The sequence below is a fragment of the Hirundo rustica genome, chromosome 10, assembly GCF_015227805.2.
Source record: "Hirundo rustica isolate bHirRus1 chromosome 10, bHirRus1.pri.v3, whole genome shotgun sequence".
Classification (NCBI taxonomy): domain Eukaryota; kingdom Metazoa; phylum Chordata; class Aves; order Passeriformes; family Hirundinidae; genus Hirundo; species Hirundo rustica.
Window position 1 is genome coordinate 21,583,832 of NC_053459.1, and position 17,761 is coordinate 21,601,592.

General features: G+C 47.4%; 1 protein-coding gene across 6 annotated transcripts in view; it reads left to right on the plus strand.

The window, feature by feature from the left end:
• TNIK (TRAF2 and NCK interacting kinase) overlaps window positions 1-17,761 on the plus strand; it is a 149,495-nt gene that overhangs the window by 83,493 nt on the left and 48,241 nt on the right. For all 6 annotated transcript variants that reach the window (XM_040074032.2, XM_058421902.1, XM_040074035.2 and 3 more), the window contains exons 5-9: window positions 5,907-6,017; window positions 8,294-8,384; window positions 9,727-9,857; window positions 13,167-13,221; window positions 13,933-14,011. In XM_040074032.2, the coding sequence (XP_039929966.1) occupies window positions 5,907-6,017; window positions 8,294-8,384; window positions 9,727-9,857; window positions 13,167-13,221; window positions 13,933-14,011 (467 nt within the window). The remainder of the gene's footprint in view (window positions 1-5,906; window positions 6,018-8,293; window positions 8,385-9,726; window positions 9,858-13,166; window positions 13,222-13,932; window positions 14,012-17,761) is intronic.

Sequence of the window (17,761 nt, forward strand, 5' to 3'; positions counted from 1 at the left end):
TTTTTTCAAAAGCTGCTTTTCTTGCACTGGGGTTTGAGGGGTTTTTTTAAGTCTATGCCCAGTGTTGGGACTGATGGAGATATTCCTGGGAAAGCTCCCCAGCCCTGGAGGAGAGGTGTGCTGGTGCCACGGTGTTAAATAGCTGTTGCTTCAGGATCTGATTGAATTAGGACTCGTGTGAACTCTATCAGTCTTGCCTCGCAGATAAAGGCTTGTTTATTTTTCATTGGCTCTTTGTTGAAATAAAACGGTTTCTGATAATGCCCAAGTAATTCTTTTTATCGACACTCGGGAGGCTGATACGGAAATAAAAAATAGGGAACTCTTTCAGTGGAGATTAAGATCTCTCAGAAACGTGGCAAGCTTCCGACATGAAGTGTTGTCGGTGCTGCTGCTCCATTCCACAGCAGCCTCTTGTCCTGGAAGATGAGCTCAAGCTCACTAAATAACTCTGTTTTCAGAAATCTGGGAGCTGTGCAGAGGGTGTTTTAGCAGATGCATCACGAATCTGCTACGTTGGGCAAAAAAAAAAGGAAGCAAAAGTTATAGGAATAACCTCTATGGAACATTTAAAAAGAAATTTAAAAATACGAGGTAGGTTTGTTCTTAGGTTGGATAATGTGTTGCATTCTGGGGTGCTGTGGGTCTTTGAGAGGGTTTGTGCCTCTCCCTAGTTGAGATGAGGGCGTCCTGCTCTGGTGCAAGGGGACAGGGTGAGGGTGCGCTGCAGAAACTGGGGAAATTCCCAGGGGATTTGAGGATCCAGATAATCCATTAACTGCTGCTTCTCAGAGTTAAACTCATGAAATTCCCCTTGCTCTTCTCAAATTGGGATAACCAGGCTGTGCATAACCCAGAGAGGTTGTTGAGATATTTTAGGGTGGGTGTTTTTTTTTTTTAAATGATGGGAGATGAGGCATTTTGTGAGCTGGCTAGGGGAGGTGACCCCACCCCGAGGGACCCCTGCCCTGAGGACAGCTGGAAGCTGCAGGCACTGTGATCCCCATGCACTGTGCCTGTGCAGGGTCACGGAGGTGCCACTCAGCTGGACACTTGTCACCTGCCCTGGCTGTCCCCTGTGCACCGAGGCCATGGACGGAGCAGCCCCCCCACCACGTGCAGAGGGCACAGGGGCTGTGCAGAGTGTGGGGGCTGAGCAAAGGCTGGCAGCAACCCGGAGCCCACCCAGGGCAGGGCAGAGCCCGCACGGTCCCCAGGGCCAGCAGCGCTGGCTTCGATGGATGGGCTGCCATGGCAACCCTGCCCGCAGCTGCATCTGTCACCAAGGGGGACAAATTGCTGATAGGCAGCTTGCCAGATACCCACGTGGTGGGGTGGCCTCCGGGGTGTCCTCTGCAGCAGATAATCTGGGGCAGTGTGGGGGGAAAAAGGAATGAGGGCGATTTGGGAACAGCCCCTCGGTCAGGGCGGCACCGCTGCAGCTGTGCAACGCTCAGGGCTGTGACTGTGTAATTGCAATGTGTTTTTTCACTCTGTTGAGCACTAGGGACCCGTTGAATTGCTTTAGGGTGATGTGAGCAGTCACACCACGGATCTGGAGGGCAAAAATGGGGGCAGCAAGGCTCCATTGGAAATTAAGCATGAGCTGTGAAAGCGCTGGGTTACACCTGTGCAGCTCTGAGCAGGATTGCTCTTAATCTGATTATATACCCTGAAAAATATTTTTGGGCAGTTGCTGATTCTTCGCTTTACAGAAATTAGATCATGAAACATTTGAGAGGGGTCAGTTTTCGGTTGAGCTCTGTCTCTCTTTAGTCCCTCCAAGCTCTGCAGTCCTGGGGGAGTGTGAGGGGACCAGGGCTGATTCTCTGGCCTCTGACCAAGGGCTCAGGGTTACCACAGCAGATTCCTTCTGCTGTCTGGCAGAGTAATCCAGCACTATTTAACTCTCACTGCTCTTCAGAGCAATGTCAGTGCTGTAAACACTGCAGGACTGTGAGCCCGGTTCCTTTTGCTGCCATCCCTAACCCAAAGCCATCATCCTGCTCAGGACCCGTGGGGTCAGCTGCCTCCCCATGGGGCATGGATTGCTTGGCTGGGCTTGACATCCAGGGGGATGCAGGCAGGTCATTTATTGAGGAACCCATGTGGGAGCAGTTGGATGCTGCTGTTAGAGATGAGAGAGCAGAGCAGTGCTGGCCCCTGTGCTTCTGCCTGGGGGTGTGGCTGCAGTTTCAGCCTGCTCCCACCCCAGCACCAACAGAAGCAATGAAAACCTGGCCTTATCTTGCTGCTGAATGTTTTAGTTGCTGCTTAACATCAATTGGATTGCTATTTCTGTTTCTGAAATGGGCATCAGGTTTTCTGCTGTTCCACCAAGGGAAGGTCTCTGTTTTTAACGCTCTGTTGCTGTCTCCAGGTCCCATGATGTGGTTGATGAGGGACTCTTTTGCATGGGAGCCAGGCTGTGGAGTGGGATGAGAAATTTGAGTGGTCTGGGCATATGGGACCGTGTTGCAGCCAGGTTCTGTTTACACACGCAGTAGAAGGATTGATTTCCAGCAGCATTTAGCCTGAGGGTGTTGTGTGCTTGTTTTCTGTAGCTTAAAAAAAGTCGAATTATTCCTGGGCTGAGGCATAGGGATACAGGAGGATTTGTCTCGTGTAATAAAGGATTTGGTTTGGGGAGTTGCTCTGGACAAGCTGGAGCAGTTCACTGTAAGATGGGTTGGGGTTGGTTTTCTGGAGATGCTTGGGCTTGAACTCTTCCAGGTGATACACAGCAGTGATTGGAGCAGAGGTCTTAACCATTCCCAAACTGAGGAAAGTAGTGATTGATTTGAGAACTGAAAAGGCTTTTTAAACAAAAAACTCATGAGACAGCACGACACAGAGATTTACAGCTGCAGCTTCTGAATTTGCCTTGCTTATGAAGTTTGCTGTCACTCTGGTATGAAGAGCTAAGTAAATGCTAAATGAACTGTATTTAAAAATACTTCCTCAATAAATGTCCTTGCAAATTAAATTTCAGAAGATGATCTTACCTTTAGCCCATCTTGATGATAATTTTAATTATGCTTAATAAAAATTCAATATGCATTTCCAGTTTATTGTCTTACTCCATCATGACTTCATCCCTTAAGAAAATTGGTAATGATGCAAGTGTGTGAGGGCAATGCACTCACCCAGAGGTATGAGACTGGTGAGAAAGTTTTTTAGTATCCAAGTGCCCTTTGAAGCCTTTTCTGAGTGTATTAAGCTCTACCCTAAAATCAGCAAGAACTTCTGCTCATTTTAATTTTTCTCCTGGAAGACTGTTGGTTTCCAGCCTAAACATAGCCCTAGTGTTCATAAATGGAAATTGTGGCAGTATCTGCATTGTTCTTCTCCCTCTCTTACCTGTCTGTTGACAGTATTCACAGTTAGACCATAACCATCCATTCTCTGCATGGCTGAACAATCCCTCCGCTCCTCTGAGCAGACCTGGTCGTGTTCCTGTGTCCCCTTCAGTGTGCATTTATTGTTCTTGGGCTCCATCACCCAGCAGCACGTCAGTGCTGTGGGTCAGGTCTGACCTGGCCTGTTGGGGGTCTCCTTGGCCTGCCATCACCTGTGGTTCATCTCTGTGGAGGCTGCACTGTACGAGCTGTAGTTGGGAATTCTGTAGCATCCTTCCACCTGAGGAGCCTGAGAAGCAAAAGGGGATCCCAGTGCTGCACACAGCAGCCACCCAAGCATGGGCATGGAGGCTGTTCACATGAGTGTCCATCAGTTCTCCATCAGGGATGAGGATACTCAGGCAGCCTCATCACCTTTCTGCCGCTGGTTTTCTTGGAGAATTCATGGCAGAGCTTTCAGGCTGTTCATGGTGCTCAGCCCCCTTGGATCTGAAGCCTCTTGATGCTGGCAGAGATCTGCCCGTGCTGGATATTTTCCTATGGATGTTATGGGAGTATGCACCTCTTAAAAACCGAGTTGGAAACACCTCTTCTGTGACTTTCTCTCTTTCTCTCTGTTAATTTAATCTCCAGGAGGTTTCGCAGTTACAGATTTGGGATACATCAGCAGGTAGCTGTATTATTCCCCGCCTGGTGTGACGTTAATCTTTGCTCTGTGGAAACCAAGGGCAGGGTAGAGGACCAAGTGCCAGCTCCATTGAGATAATCTGGCAAATTAATGGATGCACTATGTACTTTTAATGGGATTTCTTCCGTTTTCTTTTAAGCATTGTGTTTGCCATGCACAGCATAGCAAGCCCTTCCTCTTCCTCTTGCTCCAAACCCTGGTGAGAGCCTGTGGAAGAGTTTCCATGGAAGAGGACTGGAGAGGGCAGCATTTTGGATTGCAAGATGTTTGTGGCTGGCTCAGCTATCCAGGATTTTCCTTTCCAAGTTTGCTGCTGTGGTATCCCAAGTGTTAATCAGACACACATGCAGACGCTGATATTCCCCGTGTGTCAGTGGTCCAAAGGGAAGAAAGAGGAAAAGCATCTTTAAAACCAGTTCACTGAACAATGAGTAACCAGGAGTTAGGCTATGTCAGTGACCCAGCTAGATGGTTTGGCTGCTGCTGGGGTGAAAGAGCTGTAGGTGCATTCCTTGCCTTTGCATGGGGCAGATTTTGGCCAGTGACCCATCCATTTCTGCCATTTCTTCTGTTTCTTGAAGCCACTTTCCTGACTTAACAGGGATATTCCAAGAATTTTTCAGCACCAGTTCAGGAAGAAAAGAGAAATTTAACATCAAAACTAAAGATAGCAGTGTGGTCAAAGCCAAGTAAGGTATAGTCTGCTCAAATATTTTATTTAGCCTGAAGGTTTATGGCAGTCCTGCGTCTGGATTTTATGATCATTATAATTTATTTTAGTCTTAAATCACTGCATTTGTGCAATTTGGGCAGGAGTAGCCCTTCTGCCATTTTAATTCTCTTCTTGGCCTGTGCTTTTAATAGTGATGTCACTTTTTTGGAGAACGTTAAATGCCATGTAAGCCTCATGTGATAAGAAACTTGAAACATGCACATCGAAGAATCTGGCAAGGAACCACTGGCAAGGGAATATCTTCAAGCAGGGAGCAGATCTGATTGGAAAACAGTTTCACATCGTAGAGGAAGCACTTGCACAGGCCTTGGAGGAGGCTTGCTGCACACACGGGCTGTGCTCGCTTTCTGGAGCACGCTGATGGCTCCTGCCCACCCTGGGGATCTGCAGAATCCCTGGGAGGCAGACTCACATCCCGTGCTATTTTTGTAATGTTTATTTCACAGTTGTTCAATGACAAGATTAAGATTGGGCTGGGTTAGATCATTACGCTTCTGAATTTGATATTCTGAAGCTTTGGAAGTGGTACACGTGGCAGTGGCCAGTCATGTTGGAACCAACCTGAGCAGCAGGACAGCAGATCCCTCCTGGGAAGCCTGACACTGCTTGGCAACCTTCCTCTCAAAGGAGCTTTCCTGCTCAAAAACATGATCAGAACCAAAGGTTGTCTGGTTAAGTAAAAAATAAAAATTGAAAAGTACACCTGGTTCCTAAATCACAGGAAGTTTTCGAATATCTGCCTCAGTGGCTTTGTATTTTCAGATTTCAAATCTGAACTTACATGCGAGAGTTTTATTTTATTGCTGTTGATACTAAACATTGATCAAGAGTATAAAGTAGGAGTTGTAGGGATAGGGTTTGAGATTTTCACTGATTTTCAGCGCTGAACTGATTCCTGTTTCTTGCTCCCAATCTTCAGGAGGGCCACCAGCCTTTCGAGCCTTTCATTGTTTCATTTTATAACAAACCCCAGATGGATTACGAGCTCATAGGTTTGGGATGATGTTCCAGTGGCTCTGTGCAGCACCGTGGGGTCCCCACTGAAGCAGTGCCAGCGTCGGGATGCTGCTGGTGGTGTCACTGCACGACATTCATGTCATTTATTGCATTCCTGTCCCTTTGGCAGCTGGTGATGGAGTTCTGCGGCGCGGGCTCCGTCACCGACCTCATCAAGAACACGAAGGGGAACACCTTGAAGGAGGAGTGGATTGCCTACATCTGCAGAGAGATTTTGCGGGTAGGTGTCCAGGGGGAGATGAATGTTGTTGGGAGCGTTGCAGCTGAGTGCTCAGGGGACGCAGGAGGCCTTTGGCTCCGCAGATCTCGTGGATGCTGCGCTGCCATGGGCTGGAGCCTCTGCGGTGCCGGCAGGCGTGAATGATTCATGTGCCTGTATGATGCATAATAAATAAGCCTTGCTTAATGCCCTTTAGCTCTGTTAGTTGCCTGAATTTTAACCCTCTTTTTCCTCCAACAAAAATATAATCTCTTCTTAGTATTAAAAGGGCGAAGATTTATTTACCTTAGAATTTTTACAGAAAGGTGAGGGCTGATAAAGTCTGTGGAAAGAAGAATCTTCATGATTAAAAAGCATGCTATGTTTTAGTAAATTCACATCTGATTTTAATGAGGGTGCTGCAGCTTTTATACTCACAATATAAATGTTTGACTGAAATGTCTTAAAATGGGCCATGCCAGAGTTTCATGTGCTGGGAGATGGCAGCTTCAGCAGAGACCTTCCTGCATTTTGCGTTGCTGAGGTCAGAGGATGGGGTTGTGATGGTTGCCCTACATTAAAATCTATTGCTCTGTGAACCGAAGATTTGTTCAAGAGAAAACAGAAATATTTGGCATGTGAAGGAAACCTCTACAAGAGCCCTTCAAGTGATAGGATGAAAGAGCCTCAAGTTGCATTAAGGGAGATTTAGGAAAGATTTCTTCGTCAAAGGGGTTGCTAAGTATTGGAACAGGCTGTCCAGGGAAGGATGGATCCCTGTCCCTGGGAGGGATTTAAAAGAGATACAGATGTGCCACTTAGGGACATGTTTTTGTGGTGGCCTTGGCAGTTGTCAGGGTTATGGTTGGACTCAGTGGTCTTAAAAGTCTTTTCCAACCTAAACATTTCTTTGATTCTATGAAAGAAAATGAGGCAAAATCATCTCTCCAAATGGCTGTGCCTGACACTGAGGCTGCCACGGGTGTCCAGAGGTGACGCAGCACTTCTGCGTTGTCCCTGAATGCCACTGCCCACACCAGAGTGATGTGCAGAAGATGCTGGCGCTGTAACTCAGCAGCTTTTGTATGGACACTGCTTTCAGTGCCAGGAGGCCACAGTTACATGGGCCTATTTTAAGTGCATGAGCTCCATGAGCCTGCTCCTTAAAATAGTCCCTGGCAGTGAGTCACAACCCAGCCTCTGACTCATGTCCCAAGGCCACCATCGGGTGTCACCTGCATTTTGGCCGCACGTTGGGGCGTTGGTGGGCGACCTCTTTGGGGTTTGGGGTGGGAAAGGCTCCCAGCTTCACACTGCAGAACGTGGCTCACGCTTGGTCCAGTGATGGACAGCTGGAATTCTAACACCAGGCTCAATCCCACGTTGTTAAAGGATTTATTGAAATCCTGTGGAATTTTCGCTTTGCCTCAAGTGCTCAAAGGTGCCTGTAACCAAGTATAATATGGCTAAAAAAAGGACTCCTATACAGATATAATCTGTTCCACAGTTTTCCCAAGGTAACGAGCGTAAAATGACTAATAACTACCAAAAGCGATAGCAGAAATCCTTTTCTTCCTCAAACATGAATGTTTAATGTGAAATTTAAACCTAATGCAAAATTAGTTTTTGAAGTAATCCATATTTTTCCTAAGATGGCAATCTGGGTGGATGTTACTTTGAAACTAAAGTAATAAATGAATGAAATAAAAATGTGGGTTGCAAAAAGAAATTAATGAGCTAATAAACCAGCACAACAGCAAAGCTAGTTTACCTTTTGCCTTTGAGACAGGCTTTTTACTTGAGCTATATCTCTATTTGGGATATGTGCAAGTTATAACATTTGTATTTGCATGGTAGCTTTTTTAATACAAGCTTCTCATGGAATCCAGTTTATTGGACCGATATAACTAGAGAATTGTTTTCTTCGGTTTCTGGATGATGGAAATGGAAAAGGGAGACAAACCCATTCTATCTGCCAAAGAAATAGCTCTGAGGCAAGGGGGCACATGGGGGAAGTCATGTCTGGAATGACAGAAGAATTTGGGTTAATGCAGGTTCCTGCTGGAGTGGAATATTGGGTTTAAACCCCTACAGAATTGACAGGCTCCTGGCCAGATGTGTCCTCCCAGCATGGGACATGGGGCGGTGTTTGGAGCATGTGATAAACAAAAGCGTTCTCGAGTGCTTAACTCCAACTGTGAACCTTTCATTTCTGGAGCATAATCGGTTGAGGAGGAATGTCAGGAAATAATATGCTTTGAACTTGGGTTCCTCTAACCTTCCTCTGAATTCTCCAGGGCTTGAGTCATCTACACCAGCACAAAGTAATTCATCGAGACATCAAGGGACAGAATGTATTGCTGACGGAAAATGCCGAAGTGAAACTAGGTAAGAGTGGGTTAGAGCTCCTGGAAACTGCAGGTGGGCTGGCTGGGAAGAAGCAGCAAAACTGGCTTGTACGTGGTCTGAAGAAAGAGGATGGGGTACCAAGAGCTCCTCTGTGGGTTTTGTTATGTTGGCTTTGATACATGATGTTCAGTGTTGACCAAGTGCTGTGCCTCAAAGTGCCGGGTGTTGATATCCAGGTTCTGCTTGCAGTGGTGTTTCTGCTCAGACAGCTCTGCCACCAGGTACAGGTTAAGCAACCAACAGCAGTTTTTCATGCCCTGGATTGAAAATTGTCCTGTGTTCATCACCAGATGTTGTCAGGGGCTGCTCCCTCACAGCTGCATAGCAGTGTCCTGGAGGATAATCCATTTTCAGTTTAGCATGACATGATCCAGGCTTCTTCTCCAGGCTAACCTGATGGAGGGGGTTTAATTTGTGAGAACTACTCTGAATTTTGTGCACTCTGTTAGTCACCCTGGAGAGGAGCAGGCATTGGTGTGGAGATCATATGGAAGGCAGCAGATCAGTGCAGATGATGTGCTCACATCCTCACTTGACCAGTATTGATGTTACTAAGGGTGTCTTTTGCACAATTAATATAAATTAACTGGTGATGGAAGATCCCCTTACACTGGTCATGTGTGGTGCAAGCCTGGTTTTCCTATGCCTCCTCTCTTCCTCTACAGCAGAATTAAACCCTGGCTTAGCAGATGGCACCACCAGCTTGGTGGGCTTTATGCTGGTGAAGATTCCTCTCCAAGAGGAAATTCTCCGGGGCAGATCTCCAGCCATTGTGTTGTACAAAGTGCAGTTAGTAGACCATAGAGTATTCTCTCGTCGGTTTGATTTCATAATTTTTTGCTTCATTTTGGAGCTCTCTGCTTGACATTTCCCATGGGCCTTTGTCCTTGGCCCTTAGTTCCTTAAGTCTTTTGCATTTCTGCCATTTGCAGCAAGAATTCAGGTAGAAAAATGAGGCTTCCACCAGTATTTGGCAGGCTTTAATTCAAATGAGCAAGCATAGAACAAAGGCTGCTGCTTATTCATGTTGCTAACCCTGTTTCTCATTAGTATGAGGAGCTGTGATTTCTTTTCATTGCCTCCTGGCAAGGAGGAGAAGGCACAGGGTTTCGTACAAAACCTGGACATCAGATGATCAGGTCTGTCCTTGACTGACCTCTGTTGATGCCAGCAGCAGAGATCAAACAGGAATGTCTTCAGCCACGTCTTCCTTTCCCGGCCGGGCAGGGTTGTTCTGAATGAGCACAACGTTTTACACTCAGCAGCAGGGTGTCGCTCAGGTTTTTCTCTGACCTTACGATGCCGTTGTCTCCTGCTGCAGTGGATTTTGGTGTCAGTGCCCAGCTGGACAGGACGGTGGGCAGGAGGAACACCTTCATCGGAACGCCTTACTGGATGGCCCCCGAGGTCATCGCCTGCGATGAAAATCCCGACGCCACTTACGACTTCAAGGTACCCAGACGAGCTTCTTCCTGCTCAGGAATTCAGTGTATCACTGCAGCACTGAGTAACACATTGGCAGGCAGCGCAGGCTCCTCCTGCTTTCTGGCTTTGGGATTTTGGGATGCCAGTTCAGGTCCAAGATGAGTCTTTGTTGTGCTGTTCACGTATCCAAATTTACTGTAGGAGTCTTTCCCTGTGTGGAGAAAGATGTCAGACTCAGGCTTCCTACCTGCTAGCCTGCTTTTTGGTGCTGTGTATTTAAATACTCCAGTCAAACAAGCTGTATTTGCTCTATTTACTCTGGAGAGGAGTCAGGTCAGGTTTAGAAAGGGTAAAATCACATTCTCTGGCCTGCAGGCTGATATTCACAGGGAGATGTGAAGGCTGCCACACAGTCAGACATTTAGGGGGCTGACCTACTTTCCACATGTCTCTCCAGCCTGTTTGAAGTTTATTTTTGGATCGGTGGCAGCACAGCATCGCTGCTGAGTTATAATGTGGCACAGAGCCTGTGCCATGCAGCAGATCCACAGGAAAGCTGGGAGTCCCACCTGCCCATTCAGACTACAGTGAGGTCTGATGTGTGAAGCAGGGAGAGCTTAATAGGGATTATCCTCTTTCTGCCCTACTGCAAATTTCTGGACACGCATCTGTAGAAATATCCCTTGGTTTATTTGTCCCCCCTTTTTTTTTTTTTTTTTTAAATTTTTTTTTTAAAGTGTCCAGAACTTGACTTTCTAGCTCCAAATCTCCTGAGGTCCACTGAGTGTGTCCAGAGAGGAGGGCAGGGCACTGACACATGAACTCTGGGGGGAAAGCTCAGGCATATGTGAAGCTTGCTGTACTTCTGTTCGTGTGCATGCTGAGAGGCCACTTTGCAAGGTGATGTTCAGAAAGGACTTTGAGACCCTCTGGTGTGAGCTGCTTTCTAAAAGTAGAACACTCCAATGTTACAGAGCCACAGCCCACCATTGTGGTAGAATTTCAGCTGCAATTACTGATTGTTCAGAGAAGTTTTTGAGAAATGAATGATTTTAAAGAAGCCAAATGATTCTTGGCTATTGCAGCCATTTAAGTGCGTCGGTCAACTTTTGAACCGATGGTTTTCCGGAGAGCAGCTCTCCAGTCTGAGTTCAGACTCTGGGTTACAGAAATCATTAATGATGGGCACATGTAGAAATAGTTTAATCTCCAATTACTTATTACTCTTTGATTAACCAATTACAGCAGGCATTTCCTCAGCTCTGCTGAGGGCAGTGCTTCATGACAGGGCTGCACTGGCTGCTCTCACCACTTTTGCACTGACAGCTGCCTGTGCAACGCCCTCATTAATCACAGCTTTTTGTTGGTTTTTATTTTTTTTTAAAAAAAAAAAGACTGCTATCTTCATAGGCTACTTTCTACCCTCTGAAATCCCTGAGGATTTTCCTCTTGGCAGAATAAGTGGGGCACTTAATATGCTGTGGACTGATGCACGAGCTCCATGACCAGAATCCCTCTATTGTCCCCGAGGATCAGGTGCTCGCCTCTCTGAAGTTGGCTCTGGCCGTTTTCCCGTGGCTGGGGCTGTGGAGCAGGGTGTGATTGCTGCTGACACGCTGCAGCAGGGTGCTCCCAGAGCTCCTGGTGATGTGGGAGCCACTGGACGTTAGTCCATACCCCGGATCACATCCTTGCACCTGATGCTCTTGCTTTGAAGTGGGGTGGGGAGGTTGTAAATGATAATTATTTCTTTTAAAAGGGATGCAAATCGGATGCTCTCAGGTTTAGATGACTGGCTTAAAATACTGAATACAAAAAATGAGATTTATAGGGTGAGAAAAGGAATCCTCACAGGCTTAATCTGTTGGACAAAAAGCCTCTGATCTCACTGTTTTCTTAGCCAGAAAATGCTGCCTGTGTAATCTATGGAAGGAGGCAGTAAATACCTCCTCACATAAATAAACCATTTTAAAAAAGAACAAATAGAAACCCCCCGTTGTTGAGATTATCTGGTTTTTTTTTCCCCAGCCAGTCTTCCTTTTTTCTTTAGAGATATCTTGTCAATGAGCTTAGAATCAAAAGGAGGGGGAGAAGGGAGCCTGCTTCCCTTCCCAAGTCAAGGCAGTGCAGATACATTAGCACAGCACCCCTTTGCTGGATGGGCTGAAAGGCTTTTCAGTCTTAAAAATAAAAACCATTCAAAAAAGGAAAAAAAAAAAAAAAAAAAATCCTGAATTCCAGATCATTATGAACTGTGTGCTTCCCGCTGAGTTTTCTGCTTTCTCCGGGAGGCTTAGAGAGATGATAATCCCTTTCTGTATTCCTCCAGCTTTAAGATCACTTGGCATCTTGCATATAATACTGGGCACCTCGATATGGAAAGACACATTAGGAATTTGGAAGGAGTTCAGTGGCAGCCCAGAGGGAAGGGGTCATGTGTGCTGAATCATGTGGAAAGACTGTGATAATTAAGTATGCAGCAGAAATCCCAGCTGACCAGAAACAAAGAATGGCTGAGACTGTGCTGTGAAAGGGTTGGAAATACGACTTGAGAGAGAATTTTTAAGCAGGTACAAAGATGTGTAGCAAGGACGGCATTTGTTGAGAGAGAACTTGAGCTAAAAATGAGGAAAAGTGCCTTGAAATTGGAAATTCAAGTTGCCTTTCCTGGAGGGTGTATGTGAAAAGATGCTTGTGGTTCCTAGAGGCTCTCTCCAGCTCTGGCTGGGCTTTTAGGACTCTGTACTGGGAAAAACAACCTTTCTGGGATTTACTCAGTAAATGGTGGGTTTAGAGGCTTGAGGCAGTTTAGAAAGAGCAGCTCTTGAGCTGGAGAGGAGAAAAGTGAAGCGTGACTGCAGGGACATAGCAGAAAGCAGGGCAAGGGAGAGCTGGATGTGCAAGAGGAAGGGTGGAAGGCAGAGTCCATCCCTTCCAACCTCAGCACTGGTCTGAGTCGTGTTCCCAGTCCAGCAGATGGGTTGTAGTCATTTTCTCTCACTGGGCACGGACAGCCTCTGCCTCCTGCACTGCCAGGGGAGCCAGCCCATCCACTGGGGCTCATTACAGAGCTCATTAGTGATGGTGGGGTCGGGGGGAGGCACTGGAGGGCAGCTCACTGCTGCTGTCTGGCAGGGAGCTGGGAATTGGAGTGTTCTGTTGGCCGGGGGGAAAATGGGAGGAAGAGTGTTACAGGTATGAAATCAAAGTTTCCCACACAGGTGCGTTGTCTCTGATCCTTCAGGAGTCTCAGGGCTGAGCAAGGCTTGGGAACAGGGTAAATAAATGTGTGCATTTCTACTCCCACTGGCAATGTCCCTCTGCTTTCTTTCACAGAGCGACTTGTGGTCTCTGGGGATAACAGCCATCGAGATGGCCGAAGGTGCTCCCCGTGAGTAGAGTCTTGGCTCTCTTCATTACCCCTGGGTTGTGACATGCTGGCTTTGCTGAGCACCAGCCAGAGCTGGGCTCTGTGCAAGAAAACACCACCCCAAAGTTTTCCCTGGGCTGGCTGAGGTGGAGCTCGCAGCACCCATGGGGACAAAGCTGCCAGGGCAGCATGGCCCAGGGGGCAGGGTGGGCAGTGAGCAAAGGCAGACCTGTGTGACACCTGACACATCTCTGGGGCGTGGTGTCCTCAAATAAAACACAGATGAGGAAGGGGTGGAGGGCTGGGGGCAGGTAAAACACCTCAGAGCTGGTGTGACACTGGCAGTGACGTGCTGGCTTCACCTGCACAAGTCACACTGCCACGGCTTTCAGCGTTACCCTGGGGCTGCCCTTGCTGGGAAATGCAGGTAAATAAAGCAGGGCGTCGTGCCACGTGGTGTGGCCATCCCATGCTCTGGCCCATTGATCTCAGCACCTGGCAGCAGCAGAGATGTCCCCAGCCAGCCCCTGCAGTGACCCTGGCGGCGCTGGGGACACTCACAGCCCTCGGATGGGGACATCAGCCCTCAGCTGAGCCCCAGGGCTGGAGCTTGTCTGTGGGGAGCTGTTGCTGCAGCCATCCTGCCACGAGGGTCTGGCAGCCTCAGAGGGAGCTGGGATCTCCCAGCTGGATGTCTGTGCCGTGTTTAATGCCTCTTGTTACAAATTGCAGCTCTGTGTGACATGCATCCCATGAGAGCCCTCTTCCTCATCCCCCGCAACCCGGCCCCGAGGTTGAAATCAAAGAAGTGGTGAGTTCCTTTCTCAATCTTTAGGGACTGTGCAAACGTTTCTGGAGCAGCCTTTGTGTGCAGCTGAGCACGCTGGGGACATGGTGTTGGTGTTTATGTGCTTTGGGGGCTTGGCGATGATTTTCAGCATCGCTCCGGTGAGTGCAGGGTTGGGGTTTGGTCCCCTGTGGAGGGGAAATTTGTTCTGAAGGATCCCCCGTGGGATGGAGGCATGCAGAGAGAGCAGCACACTCACCCTGCCGTTCCACAGTGCAGAGCTGGCTTTTCCAGGGCAGCTTGTGCAGCCTGAAGTCTGATGACACTTTGCTTGGCTCCCATTTCGTTCCAGTTAGGTTCCGTTCTCAAGTGGAAACATGTATCCAGGCCAAAAAAAAAAAAAAAAAGGAGGATGGTTTATCTTGAAGGCCCGGGAATGCAGAGATTTGTACTTAGTTTGGGCTTTATTTTAAAATTTTGCAGGAAAAGATACATCACTGTTTTGGAAAAAAAAAAAAGAAAAAGAAAGTGAGGCATGCCAATAAAAACCCGCAGGAAAAATATTCCTGAAGCCCAGACAGATGTTGTTTTGTTACTGTATGTTCTGTATTGATGGAAGTGGAGTCCTTAAAAACACTTGTCTTTTGGTTTGTGCTGTTTTCCTGCCCCAGGTTCAGCAGTGGTTTAGTCAGGAAAGATCTGCCACATGTTAGAGAGATAGCACTGCCTCTTGTTCCCACATGGGCTGAGCTCACAGGGGGAAGATTTGCCTTAATCCTTTAAGTTTTGCTTAATATCTTATTGATCACACAAAAATAAAAAGGAGCCCGTGGTATGTACTGATGACACTTGGGGCAGCAGCAGCAGCAGCTGTTTTAATTCTGATAGAGGAGTAAGAGAGACTTGGAGTCCTCTGCTTTGGATGCATGGTGTTGGGCTTTTAGGACCAGGCTAAAAAGTCACCCAGGCTTTGGCAGGAGGCATCTCAATTTTGTCAGCCTGATCATCAGCTGCTCCAGCACCAAACCAGGAGGGGAGGGACCATTCCCAGCTGGCTCTGCAGAGGGTTTCAGATTTTCTTGCTCTCTTTGCACGACCTTTTGAGGATACCATTAGTCAGCTGAGAAAATAGTGTAGGTGCTTGTTTTCTGCCAGATCACCAGTCTGCTCCTTTGTTATCCTCACTCCTACAGCACAGAAAGGATTGTGAGACTTGAGAGTTTATTTTTCATACAAAAGTGCTGTTTGTTCAGCAAAGACTCCCTCAGCCTCCAGGCAGAGGGGAGCTGATGAAGGCACATTTTGAGCAGGATGTTTCCCTGTGTCCTTAAGGTAAAAATGAAGCTGGGATGGAATTTGTATTTTAGTCGCTGCCCTACGATCATGGGATGTTCTTAGTGTAAGGTGGGGTGTTCCTGGGTACCACCTTCCCACGCACATCTGGCAGCTGCCCCAGGTTTGCACAGCCTGGGCTCATTTGTTCTGCCCAGGGTTGTGCTCTGCCTGTGCCAGGGCTGGCATCCTGGGTGCTTTGATGGAGGGATCTCCTGGAAAGCCAGGCTGTAATAAAACTGCAGCTTCAAGAGGCAGCTTGGTGCTCACGTGGCCTCTGCTGCCCCTCCATGAGCAAGCAGGCGTCCCTGGCGTCCATCAGAGTTGGACTTGTGTACCTCAGGTAGCTCAGACCTCTGTTCATCTCCAAAGCTGTCGGGGAAAGCTCCAAAGGATCCAGATGAAGCTCCACCAAGTCCTTGAAAGCAAATTTTTACAGCATTTTCACCGTGGCACTGGGCAGATTTGCTGTCCTTGGCTCATTTCTCACCTGGAGGTTTTTGGGCCTTGCCAGGATGAGTCCTGGAGTTCTGCAAACCCATCCCAGAAGAGTGGAGATGTTTGACCAGGTTTTTGGGGTGGCTTCCTGGGCTGATTTTCACAACCACAGGTCACAAGAGCAAAGCAAAATGGAGAAAGTTTCAACTTGAGTTTGTCCTTGCTTTTGTGCACGGCAACACACAAATAAAAGTACACTACATAGGCAGACCATCTTTTTCCTTACATGTAAAAGTAGTGAAGGGACTCCAGCCCCTTTGAGGGTAAGTCAGGAAAGCCAAGAGAGAGCACTGGCATGGGAGCCTGCCCTCAATTAAAAATTGCAGAGAGGAAAATAATTTTGTTGCTTGCTGAATCCTCAAACTAACTTTTAAAACAGTGCTGTGTTCCTGTGAAATGAAAGTCTTTGGTGTATCGTTTTCTTTCCCAATTAAAGCCAGCCAGCAATGAAGCTTTATTTTCCTCTTTCCCTGTTTACAGGCAAAATGAACTCGAACTTCACTGATTTTGTTCCCATAAACCTTCTCCAGTCCTGGGTTGTAAAAGACATGAAACCTCTTTGTTAATGAGGTGATATTTGCACTGTGATACCACTTTTCATCCAAGCAGCTGCAAAGGCTTTGCAAACATTGATTTAGGCTTTACAAACCCCAGGAGCTGGAGGAGCGTGGGTTTCAGGAAGGTGGGCTGACCTGGGCCTGGGGAGGGGATGAAATGTGTGCTGGACTCCTCCTGGATCAGAGCCAGGGAGAAAGCTCTGGTCTTCAGCCCCACTGAGGGCTGAACTGTGCCACTGGACAGGCTGGCTTGTTTGAGGGAGGGAGATTTTGGGAAATGCAGCGGCCTGAGCTGGAAGATGGGTGGGAAATCCCTGTCCATAGCTGCTCAGGCAGCAAAGGTGTCTTAGGGCAGGCCAGGGCACTGGGACGCCCATCCCATCACTTCCAGGAGGATAACTTTGCAGCTGCTTCACCTGTACTGTGTTTGCACGTGCTCTGGACCACACCCAGCACTGGAGTCTCTCCTGCTTCACACTAACAAGGGAGAGTCATATGTTAGAAGTGTATTTTTTTTGAGCATCACATTGATTGTCCCCTCTGGGTACACTGAAGCACTGCGTTTCTCAAGGCAAGGTGGGGAAGGCAGATTTGCTCATTAGCAGAGCCAGAGGGAAGATTTAATTGGATCCAGTAGCATATTTTATTTTTGCATCTCAATTTGTATGGATTAGCACTTAAAAGATAAATCACTTTTAGCCTGACAGCTTAAAAGTAAAATCCCTGAAAGCTTATTGTTTTACTTCTAATGCAATCCTGTAGTATCTGTTGGCGTCTGACATTAATTTATATTCATTTTCTTATTTGCTAAAGCAACATAGACTACAGTAGCCTGTCAACATCTTCCTTTCTTGTAAATCCCTGTTCTCTTGAGCTTATAATGTGGTGAAACTAGTTCCAGGAAAACTTTGGATATGCAGCACTTGAGACTAAGACAAATCTGTTTAATAAAGATTTGGCTGGAGCTGTTCCAGCCGAGATTCAATGTGACTCTGTGGGCAGGGAGGCTGTGAGGAGGGCAGGGGTCTGTTCCCATCTCTGGCAAAGGAGCTTGTCCCAGTCTCTGGGGCTTGGTCACCCCCCAGACCTGGTGGGTTGTGATGCTGCTGAGAGAGCAGGGAGGGGCTGCAGCATCACCCAAAGGTTGCCTGAGCTCTACCAAGCCCTGCAATGTTGGGGCTTAAATCTGAAAAAAAAAAAAAGAATTGACCTAGCTTGTCCCACTCACCTTCACAAAGATTTGTCTCTTGAAACACTGCCCAGAGGGTTATAAAATATGGGAAACAATTCACCCAGGCATTGTGTTTATATCTGTGTGTGTTGTATCCTGTTTCTTCCTGCAGTTTCACAGGTTCAGGGGGAAGGGAGCAGGAACACTCCCTTGCTT